The sequence below is a fragment of the Mobula hypostoma genome, chromosome 8, assembly GCF_963921235.1.
Source record: "Mobula hypostoma chromosome 8, sMobHyp1.1, whole genome shotgun sequence".
NCBI classification, from domain to species: domain Eukaryota; kingdom Metazoa; phylum Chordata; class Chondrichthyes; order Myliobatiformes; family Myliobatidae; genus Mobula; species Mobula hypostoma.
Window position 1 is genome coordinate 108,344,551 of NC_086104.1, and position 12,365 is coordinate 108,356,915.

The 12,365-nt window shown below is 40.8% G+C and overlaps 1 protein-coding gene across 2 annotated transcripts in view; it reads right to left on the reverse strand.

The window, feature by feature from the left end:
- Positions 1-12,365, reverse strand: part of tmem181 (transmembrane protein 181) — a 142,024-nt gene that overhangs the window by 26,906 nt on the left and 102,753 nt on the right. For both annotated transcript variants that reach the window (XM_063056587.1, XM_063056588.1), the window contains exons 11-12: positions 8,144-8,201; positions 1,462-1,564 (exon numbers count right to left, since the gene is read on the reverse strand). In XM_063056587.1, coding sequence (XP_062912657.1) covers positions 1,462-1,564; positions 8,144-8,201 — 161 coding nt within the window. The remainder of the gene's footprint in view (positions 1-1,461; positions 1,565-8,143; positions 8,202-12,365) is intronic.

Below are 12,365 nucleotides of genomic sequence, written 5' to 3' on the forward strand. Positions count from 1 at the left end.
GCTGAGGCTTTATTAGACATTGGTCATACAGCACTTGAAGTACTGTGAATAGTTTTGGGCTCCTTATATAAGAAAGGATGTGCTGGCATTGGAGAGGGTCCATTGGAGGTTCATGAGAATTATTCTGGGAATGAAAGGGTTAACATATGAGGAACATTTGATGGCTCTGGGCCTGTAATTGCTGGAGTTAAGAAGAAAGAGGGGGATCTCATCGAAACCTATTGAATACTAAAGGCCTAGATAGAAGAGATGTGCAGAGGGTGTTTCCTATAGTAGGGGGAGCCTAGGACCAGAGGGCACAGCCTCAGAATAAAGGACATCCATTTAGAACAGAGATAAGGAATTTCTTTAGCCATAGGGTAGTGAATCTGTGGAATTCGGAGGCCAAGTCATTGGGTATATTTAAAGCGGGGATTGATTGGTTCATGACTGGTCGGGCTGTCAAAGGATATGAGGAGAAGGTAGGAGAATGGGGTTAAGAGGGATAATAATTAAGTCATGATGGAATTGTGGAGCAGACTCGGTGGGCTTAATGGCCTAATTCTGCTCCTATGTCTTATAGTCTTACGAATCAAAGTATTGAGAACAGGAGCTTGGATTTTATGTTGAACTTGTATATGACATTGGTAAGGACTATTATTGCATTCAGTTCTGGTCACCTATCAACAGGAAAGATATCAGTTAGATTGAAAGAGTACAGAGAAAATTTACAAGGACATTGCCAGGTCTTGAGGAACTGAATTATAGGGCAAGATTGAAGAGGTTAGCAGGCTGATGGTATAGTGCCATCAGCACCGGATTTAGAGGCAAATCGTCCCAGGTTCAAATCCGGCCGGGTCCTTGTATGCTTTCCATCCATGCTGGGTTAAGCATCAAACTAGCAGCTCAAGCCTCGTAAAACAACAATCACAAGGTGCAAAAAGGAACAACAATTGAATAGGTTAAGACTTTATTCCCTGGAACATATGAGAATGAGGGGAGATTTGATCGAGGTATATAAAATTATGTGGAGTATTGATAAGGTAAATGCAAGCAGGTTTTTTCCACTGAGGTTGTGTGAGACTACAACTAGAGGCTGTGCTTTAAGGCTGAAAGATGAAATATTTAAGGGGAAACTGAAAGGGAACTTCTTCACTCAGAGGGTTCTGTGTGTGTGGAACAAGCTGCCAGCGGAAGTGATGGATGTGGGTTTTATTGCAACATTTAAGGGAAGTTTGGAAGGTACATTGATGGGAGGGGTATGGAAGTCAGATTTAACATTCCGCCCAGCTAGATGGGCCGAAGGGCTTGTTTCAGAGTTGTAGTGCTCCATGCCTCTATGATTCTATGAACCCTATCAAGTCCATGGTATGTTTGAAAGTCGGCCATCAAATGACTCGTTTGTGCACAACTTAGTTCCATGGTACACATGCAAATGGGTCTAACCCCAATCAGATTCATGCAACAATAAATTTCACTCACCGAAGTACGGCATATTTTTCAGTTCCGAGCAAGCCCTCACAATCAGGAAAACCAGATAGAGTACATACAGGGAACCCACTATCAAAAAGAAAATCTTCATTCCCTACCAGAGGGGGGGAAAAAAAGGAAAAAATTAACATTACAATGAAAGAAGGAATCCTTATGTAATGCCAAGGTTAAGATTTTTACTGCTATGCTGTAGGTATTTAATTTTAGCAGTTCTATAAAAGCATTCTGTTCTGCTTCCAGCTTGTGTGAGTTTGAGCTATGTTGAGGAATGTGCTTTCAGCAAATCAGGATCATGAGATGGGATAAGGTTCTGGAGAAGGTCTTGGTTGGCAGGAGCTGGAAGAAGACGGGGGAAAGACGGCTGAGGATGCCGTCCCTGTTGCACAAGGTGCTAGGTGCTTGGCTTCAAGAAGGAAGAAGCAGTACTCCCACGGGAGACCCGTTTGTTCGAGATGGATTACGGGCAACGTTCGGAAGGTGGTGTGCACTTTCACGCGGACTGAGGGTCTGGTGCATGAGTGACAGACAAGTTCAATATAAGCTCCAACTTCAGTGCACATTTAACTGCTTAAGAGTAATGGGCCCTTTCTGTTTTTTCCTTTCTTTCATTTAACAACTGTTTGCTTAATTTAACAGTCTTAAATATACTTCTTTTTAATTGTATGCAGTGTATGATCTGGTACTTCTTGCCAGGGCAGTAACTCACACAGCATTCACCCGGGGGTTGGGTGGGTGAGACATCCTCATGGATTTGGTGGGACCAAAGTTGTGCACACCCAGTTTTCCAGAGATGCCCAGTATAAGGGGATTTCACTTACAAAAGAATACTGTACTAAAATGGCATGATACAATAGAAAAAAAAAAGTAGTATTTTGTAGCACTGATTATTGACAACAAGATGTTTGCAATGCACTTAATAACCAATGGTTCCGTCACCATACTACAGAGTTAATTTGAACTCATCATTGGAGGAACTCAGCATCAATGGATGGAAATGGGTAATCAATGATTTCGGCTGAGAGCCTTCTTCTAGGTCTGCCTTCTCTTGCACTTTTCAAAATGGTTGTACCAATTCATCATACAGTAATTCTGGAAATGCAATTTAGCCAAGGTTAGACATGAAATCAAGATAGAGAAGAAAGGTAACTGAGCCACAAAGGGACTATAGCAACATTTATTAAATTAAGTCAATCAAGAAGCAAGTGACATGGTAGGTCAAAGGCCTGTTCCTGTTCGGTACTGCCCAACTTATTTTTCCTTTAGTGAGGTGCTCAATTATGACGTGGTGGTATAATGACGTATGCCATTCGCATACTTTTACAACTAACATGTAATGAATTATGTAAACAACAAAGAATACCTAATCAAACAATATATTGACAATATTACTCAAATATTACTGAAATAATAAATGCACTACACTCCTTCCTGCTGAAAACTCCCAACTGGGAGTGTATTTCAAATATGTAATGTATTACTCTCTAGCCACCTTATATACATCGTATACTATATAATACAACTACTATATAGACATTCAGAGCACAGCAAATTTTAAATTGTCCCTTTCAGGCCTAGAGATTTAATCACCATGGAAGATCTCTTACCCTTGTGGGATAATATACTATTTTTCCTGACAAGATGGAGGGTTACTCTGCTTGGCAGGAGAGACTTAAGGCTGTGAAACAATCTCAAGTCCTGGGGCCTTATCTGAGGTGGTTGTAGGAGTTGACTCCAGGACTGCAGGAAGTGGTTCTGACAGCTCTGGACACCTTTCTTCTCTAACAATTGACTCTGCTCTTCCCAACTGATCGATGTGTCTTCTCCAGATGATATTAAAAGTAATCTCCACTGTGTAGGACAGTGGTTCAGTTCTACCCTTAACCTTTCCAAATACCCACTTTTAACCAATTCTGTGGTCCCTCGACAGGATTGCTTATCCAGAATCTCCAGAAGTGAAACATCAAACCTCCTTGTTTGAAGGACCTCAATTTGTCTCAGCTTTTTGTCCTGCATACTCCTTCTGAGATTGGGTGTAAGGTAATCCAAGTGTGAGCATGAGATGACCTAGGAACAGCAAATAGCTGGTAAGTTGTTGGTTGTGGAGTGTGCTGAACTGCGATATGCAAGGAGGAATTTGGCAAGCTTCTGGTTCATTGTACGTGCAGTGTGTTCTGCTGACATTGCTCACAGTATGTTCTTTAGATTCTGAACAACCCTTTCCGTCAAGCCATTTGTAGCTGGGTAGTACGGCGCCAATGTAATATTTTATTCCAGTCATTTTCAGGAATGACTGAAATTGTTCTGCAATAAACTGTGGTCCATTATCACTAAGTGTTCTGGAACACCAGTCCTTGAGAAGAGGCTTCTCAACACATCAACAGTGTCCAAGCTGTACTGGAGGCTATTGGGAACACTTCTGGCCACTTTGTAGCTACATCACTATTACCAAGAAATTTGTGCTCATGAATAGACCAGCAAAATCCACATGAATCCTCTGTCAGGGCAATGCAGGCCATTCCCAGGGACCTTGGCATCTTCTGGGCATGTTAGCACCCCAAACAGTGCATGGCAAGTTGGTCAATCCATTGATCTATCCCAGGCCACCAGTCAAAGCTTCAAGCTAACGTTTTCATTTTTCCACACCTAGATGACCAGAACGTACTTCCTCCAACACTTTAGCTCTCAGCTTGGACAGTACAACAACTCTCAATGCCCACATAAGGCAACCCCCATCAAGGGCAAGTTCATCTCAGTCCTGGTAAAAATGGGGAGCCGGAATTTATAATGCATATTCCAGCCATTTTGAGACACTGGGGTCTTTCCTGCTTTCCCTTTGGATCATCTCTGCCAATAATAGAGAGAACTTCGATTTGCATTAGAGTGAATATATGAAACAGAATGTCCTCTTTTGTAAATTTTTCAGGTATTTCCCCTTCCAATGGTACACGGGACAAATTGTGTCCTCCAAGAAACAGAGCCCATCTCTGTATTCATGCCGCTGCCATTAGTAGAACACCTTCTGTGGATTGAAAATGGACACCAGTGGTTGTTGGTCAGTAACGAGGGTAACCTCTCTCCCATACTGATACTGGGTGAAACATTTTACACCCCAAGCAATTTACACCTCAAGGCCTCTGTGTCACCCTATGCGTAATTTTCCTCTGCAGCAGTAAGGGAATGTGACACAAAGGCTATGGGACATTCACTTCCATCACATATAAACAGTTGATATGACTGCACCTGTGCCATAAGTGAAGTGTTGCAGACAAGCTTCACTGGACAATATGGATCATAATGTGTGAGTATGGTGTCTGGTGTCACCATTTCCTTTCTCCTTTGGAAAACCACCTCACACTGTTTTGTCCATTGCTATTTCTTCCTGATCTGTAGTAATGAGTTCAAGGGGTGGGGTACAGTAGCCAGGTTTGGCAGGAACCTGTTATCATAATTCACAAATCCTAAAACGTGTCCTTTGGCCGTGAGTCATCCACCCCTACTTGAATTTTCTCAGCACACTTGTGCTATTCTTGTGCGTCAATGATGTGACCACAGTAAGCGATGCTTGGTTTAAAGAATTCACACTGGTGCATCATGCTCTGAACACATAGTCTTCTAATCTTTTTAACACTGTCTTGAGATTTTGGAGATGTTCCCTGTCACCCTTACCAGTGACAATAATGTCATCTAGGTAATACTGAGTGCCTGGGCAGCCTAGCAGTATCTGGTCTGTAGCTTTCTGCCAGAGTTCAAGTGCAGATACTACTCCAAAAATAAGCCTAATTATAGCAATAAAGTCCTTGATGCGTATTTATGGTGAGAAACACTTTGAACTCGTCTTCCATCTCCATCGGTAAATGAGCTTCAGCTAAGTTGACTTTGCTGAAGTGTTTCCTTCTAAAAAAGTTTGCAAAGATATCCTCGACCCTGGGCAGAGGGTACTGTGTTGATGGTGATCTTAAAATTACCACAGATCTGACAGACCCATTCTTCTTAGCCACTGGGACCACTGGCATTACCCACGGGCTCCACTCAACCCTGGAAAGTATTCATTCAGCTCCATGCGATCTAACTCACTGGCTACTTTATCACAGATGGTATAAGAAACTGCATGGGCTTTGTAAAACTTGGGCATGGTATTTTCATTTAACGTTATTTTACCCTTGATATGTTTGAGTTTTCCAATGACATCCTTGAACACTGTTGTGGCATCATCCAGTACCTTTCTTAATTTGCTTTGACTCTATTGCAAGGGATGTTGTATGAAATCAGTAGATGGATCTGCAAATCTGCAATCAAGTTTAGAATCAGAATCAGAATCAGGTTTATTATCACCGGCATGTGTCATGAAATTTGTCATGATAGTTGTAGCTGTCTCAGCCAATCATCACCCCACAATGCTGGCCCTCCCGTTTTTAACAGATACAAGCCCAATCTGGCTTGATGGTTGTTGTATTTCACTGCTACAAATGTCTTTCCCACAGGAGTTATTTTTTCTCCAGTTTAAGTTCTTAGTTAGATATCTGAATGCTTCAGTTCAGTAGCTTTGAAATGCCGTTCCAATTCATTTTGCGGTATGACTGTAACAGCTGAGTCAGTGTCCAATTCCATTTTAATTAATTTGCTGTTCACTCCTGGTGTAAGCCATATTGCTTGCCTCCTGTTAATTTTTGCATTACAAATCTCAAGGCTACCCAGTACTGTGTCACTCTCATCATTATCAGATTTTTTTTGTCAACAAAATGCAGACTTGTGCTCTTTTGAAACTTTTTGTCATTATCTCTTCCCAGTGCAATCCACTTATTTTTGTCTCCCCGACATCCTCTTTGCACGTGTCCTACTTTGTTGCATTTTCTGCAAGTTTCACCTTTAACCTTGCATTGGTCTGGTGTATGTGAGTCCCTGCCACAATGGTAACGTAATTTGTTTGGCCAGGCAGGTTTCTGTTCAGACATTGCAATCTTGTTCATGTTCACTTTGTCTTGACTGTAACTCAATTGCATTTCTGGCTGCTGTTTCTATTGATACAGTGATTTCAACCATTCTTTTAAATGTGAGTTGTGCTTCATTAAGGAGCTATTTTTGAATGCTTTCTTGTAAGATTCCACAAACGAAACGATCTCTGAGTGCATTATTAAATCCATTACTGAACTGGCAATGCTCAATTCCTTCAGTTCAGCCACGTAAGCTGATACGGACTCCCCTTCCTTTTGATTTTGCATATGAAACCTAAAGAATTCTGCAATCAACAATGGTTTTGGGTCTAAATATCCCTGCATTGCTTTCACAATATCAGCAAAGTTTATTCTGGCTGGTTTGGTTGGAGCAGTCAAACTTCTAATCAAACTGTATACATTTCCACCTATTCCACTCAGCAAAACTGGCACTTGCTTGTCATTGGCTATTTAATTTGCTTCAAAATACTGCTCAATTTGTTCAGTATATATTACTCAATTTTATCAGTTGTGCAATCAAACGTGTCTGTCTTTCCAATGTAGCCACCCATCTCTGCTTTTTAAAATTTTATCATTATGATCACCCAGTACTCAGTGCTTTTGAACCTGTGAACTTCATCCATTTTCTGCCTGTTTCTTTAACTTGACTGCTTAAGTTCTCTTGCAAAGAAATATTTGCTGAACTTTTTTTTAAACAAGAATGTCTTTCTCCTCTAGTAAGGAAAAAAAACCTGCTGCACTTCAATGGGTAGGTAGTCGTCTTCAGGACATCTTAGGGAGCGGTGTCTCAGAAAAGCAGCGTTCATTATTAAGGACCTCTAGCACCCAGAACATGCCCTTTTCTCAGTGTTACCATCAGGTAGGAGATACAGAAGCCTGAAGGCAGACACTCAGTGATTCAGGAACAGCTTCTTTCCCTCTGCCATCCAATTCCTAAATGGACATTGAATCTTAGGACACTACCTCACTTTTTTTAAATATACAGTATTTCTGTTTTTGCACCTTTTTTGTTAATCTATTCAATTACGTAATTGATTTACTTGTTTATTTATTATTTTTTTCTCTCTCTCTGCTAGATTATGTATTGCATTGAACTGCTGCTGCTAAGTTAACAAATTTCACGTCACATGCTGGTGATAATAAACATGATTCATTTTAAAACTTCCACATCGCCATTGTTTTGTAACTCCAGAAATCATCGAAAGAAAAACATGGGAGCTGGGAAACAGGTCTTAGTTTTACTTTAGTGAGGCACTCAAATATGACGTGGTGGCATAATGAAGAATGTCATTGATTCACTTTTACATATAACCCATTATTAATTATGTAAATAACAAAAAATGCTTTATCAAACAATATATTTACAATATTACTGAAATGTTATTACTGCAATGTAGGCTTGTCCATGATAAGTATTTAAAAATATGGCTACAGACTTCAATCCCAAGCAATATTAATACTCACAATTGCAACAGACTCCACATGCTACCATAATTTTTTTAACCGTGTCAGGAAACAGATTGTTAAAATATGAAGACCATTTCAGTATATGCATGTGGTGGCGCTTTTAAATTTGTAGATTCTGTTGGTTATTGCAGGGAAGTATAACAATTATCACATTTACCACAGCTTAGCACATTCCTAAACACAAGGTGCTTGTATTAATCTATGCAATTATTTCAAATATGCTAATAAATTTTCATGAGTTAAGAACTTCTCACCTGGAAGTTGCTTGTGTCTACTCGATATTGGTATGTTGGGTCACGTAACTCATTAACTCTGAAAAGGTTCCACAGAAAGGTTAACATTAAAAGGGAGAGCAGCAATTGTGGAAAATAATTAAGTCAAGTTGTAAAGTTGTAATGATAAGGCTGCATTAATTTACCCCAAGTTACCTGATAGTGGAGGTTCCAGAGAGAACTACCAACCAGCTGAAATGCTTTCCCTGGACACTTGCACCAATGCAGTGGACCCTAGCCCATCTGACTCCGGAGTCAGCAGAGATCCCATGAGTAGTTCCTGGTCGCACTCAGCTAATGCATTGGAAACTCTTTGCACTTGCCCCCCCCCCTCAGTTTTACAACAGCAGGTGTATCAGGCATGGCCCAATTCACCCAACTGGGGTCACCAACTTTCAATAAAAAGGCAAGCAAACACAAGTGATTTTTTAAAAAATACTTTATTAAAATGAAAGTGTTAGTTAAATTTATTAGAGTTGTGTTTATAAATTAATTTGAATTGATTTAAAAATTGACGTATTTTATCAGTTATATGTACAGACAGTGAAAAGGCCTCTGACAGCACGAGTTCAGTGTTGTGGGACATTAGCAGGTGAACAGGCAGAGAAGCTGCATATGAGACTAGAATGAGGTATGGTCCTTCATGTACAGTTCAAGCCATAAGTGCTTTGTACTTCCAAACTCAAATCAATTGAACTCTGAATCCTTTCCCTTCACACTGAACCACTACTATGCAAGTATCTAACACTTTATCTCAATATATGCAGTGCAGGAAGGCTTCATGTTAATGAGAAAATTGATTTATGTTTCACAGGGAGGCTCCAAATATTAAAACAAAATCTACATGGAAGTTCTTTGTTGGGTGATCAAGCTTCCAAAACATTCAATCTTCCAGGAGCAGAAAACAATCCACTTCTCTTAATGACACTTGCTATCAGTTGATGTTTAAGAGTAAATGGGGTGGGGCAGAGCTTTGCCAGATGAGATTTGTCCATTTACTGTGACGGAACTCACCAAAACAGTTTTTCCAGAGAGATGTGTCATGCTCTGGAGTTGCCTTCAATATTCCACCCAGTATACTATCAGCACCCTTGGCCTGTGCTCTGCTGTGCTGTATTCTGGCTTGAGGACAGCAATTACCATGGAGCCTCTGTCTCCTCCTCACAGTTGTTCATCACTCACTACTAGATAAGATAGCAGTGTAAAGCTTTAATTTAATCTGTTAGTTGTGGGATCACTTACGGCTACTATAATATGTTAATTTTGGCATTAAACACACATGTACTTTGATCTGTAACATCTGTAACTTCATCAGGATGATAGCCTTTCTTTAGGTAAGCCTGCTGCCACTCTCAGGAGAGTCTTGTTGATCTACAGTGTCTCCTGGAAGCCCAACTCTGAACTGTTTATTCTGCTCTGTGTACATTTCAACACAAGGTGGTTATGTAAAAAAAATCACATCCATAATAGTTCCCCATGAATCTTTAGCTATTTGATAGATTATGGGCAGGATCTCTGCAATTTCTTCCATTTTTTTTTCTCACTTCCCTCAGCAACCAGGAAACTTATCCACTAAAAGTGTAGTGAGTCTTCCTAGTACCTTCTCTCAGTCAAGCCTTAGTCCACTTGGATCTGCAGTTTGGGAAGTCAAATCAGGGTATGGCACCTGCAGTAAACAGTATGGCAATGAGGATTGCTGATTAACAGAGACACCTTAGGTCCAAGTTCACAGCTCCCTGAAAATGACAACACAGATGAAAATGATATTGAAGACGACTGATGGAATGCTTACCTTTATAATGCAACAACACAAAGAAAATAGGAGCTAGAGTAGACTACCATCCATCTGCAAACATGACTGATCTCAACTCCTCTTCACTACCCACTCCTAACAACCCACAAATCCTCATCCTTTCAATTAGTTATCTATCTCCATTTTAAATACATCTAATGATGGGGCCTTCACAACCTTCAGGGGCATAGAATGACAGAGATTCACCACCCACGGACACAGAGAGTTCCAGAGATTCACCACTCACTGACACAGAGAGTTCCAGAGATTCACCACTCACTGACACAAGGAATTCCAGAGATTCACCACTCACTGACACAAGGAATTCCAGAGATTCACCACTCACTGACACAGAGAATTCCAGAGATTCACCACCCATGGACACAGAGAATTCCAGAGATTCACCACTCACTGACACAGAGAATTCTAGAGATTCACCAACCATGGGGAAAGAGAATTATAAAGATTTACCACCCTCACTGAAGTTTCTACCCACCTCATTCTGAAATGACCAGCCCTTTATTTAATATCTATGTCCCTTTGTCCACGACTTCCCTACTTTTAAAAACATCTCAACATCTATCCTTTCTAATCCCCCTATGATCACGTATGCTTGATTAAGGTCACCGTTCATTCTTCTAAATTTCAAGGACTACAAACCCAACTAAATAATGTCTTTGTCTATGCAATCACTCCTTGTAAGTCAAGCCGCACCCCTCAGCCAAGGCAATATCCTGGTAAATCTTTGCTATTTTAATATTTTCTATAATATTGTGATCAAAACTGTACACAATACTCCACGTATGGCCTCACCAACATCTTATATAAATGCAACATAATTTCCTAACTCCTACATTCAACACTCTGACTGATGAAAGCCAGCGTGCCAAATACCTTCTTCACCACCCAATGTACCTGTGATGCTGCCTTCAGCAAACTGCACTTGCACCGTGAGGGCCTTCTGTTTCAGAACGCTTAATCAGAACTCTACCATTCTCTGTACAAATTGATCCAGTTTGACCCTTATAGTACAATACCTCGCATTTATCAAGATGTGTAGATTATGATTTTACTCTCTGGAATGTATAGTACAATACCTCACATTTATCAAGGAGATATGTAGACTAGGACTTTACTCTCTGGAATGTAGGAAATGAAGGTTGATAAAGAGGTATAAGCGATCATGATCAACATACACAAGGTGAAAGCACAGTCTTCAAACAAGCAGAATCAGTACTGTGCAAAATTCTTAGGCACATATATATTCCTAGGGTGCTAAGACTTTAGCACACCACTGTAAGAATTTTATGTATTGCACTGTACTGCTACCACACAAAAAAACAAATTTAATGACATATGACAGTGATTGACTCAGAGTGGGAAGGACACAGGAAGAGGGCAATCATGGTTGGGAAAAGAGGAAGTGAGCAGGAAGCACCAGAGTGACACTCTGTAATGATCAATTAACCTATTGTTTGGAATCGGATAACCTTGCCCAGTGTCTCAAGCACCTTCCCCACCTCCCACCCCTCACCGCCCCGGCACTCCTTCTCTGTCACCTGTCCCATTCCGCTCCTGCGGTGCTCCACTCTCGCCATTCCCAACATCCTTGGTCCTGCCAGATTTACAAACTCGCTCTTCACTCCACGCTGACAAATACAGTACTGTGCAAGTCTTAGGCACTCCAGCTATCATATATATATGTGCCTAAGACTTTTGCACTGTACTGTAGATGATAATCAAATCTGTTGTTTTGTGGCAGCACAGTGCAAAGACATAAAATAACTACAAATTACTAAAATAAATATTTGATTAAAAAAAGGGGTAATGAGGTTGCGTTCATGGACCATTCAGACATCTGATGGTGGAGAGTGGAAGCTACTTATGAATTGAGTGTTAATTTTACTCCCTCTTGATGGTAGTAACTGGAAAAGGCCATGTCCCAGATGGTGAAGCTCCTTGGTATTGGATTCTGCCTTACTGATGTCCTTGATGGTGTGGACGGATGTGCCCATGATGGAGCTGGCTGAGTCAACACTCCTCAACAGCCTCTTGCAATCCTCTGCACTGGAGTCTCTATACCTTGCAACTGTGAATGCTCTCCACCATGCATTATAGAAATCTGTAAGTCTTTAATGACATGCTTAATCTTCTCAAACTCCAAATGAAGTAGAGCTGCTGGTGTGTTTTCCTCATGATGGCATCAACGTATCGGACCCAAGATTGATACCTAAGTCGTTTACACTGAGAAACTAGAAGCTGCTCACCCTATCCACCACTGATGTATGCTTTCCCATCTTCTCCCTCCTGAAGTCCACAAGCAATTCCTTGGTCTTGCTGATGTTGAGTGCAAGGCTGTTGTTGCACCACCACTCAACCAGCTGATCTATCTCACTCCTGTATCCCTCCTCA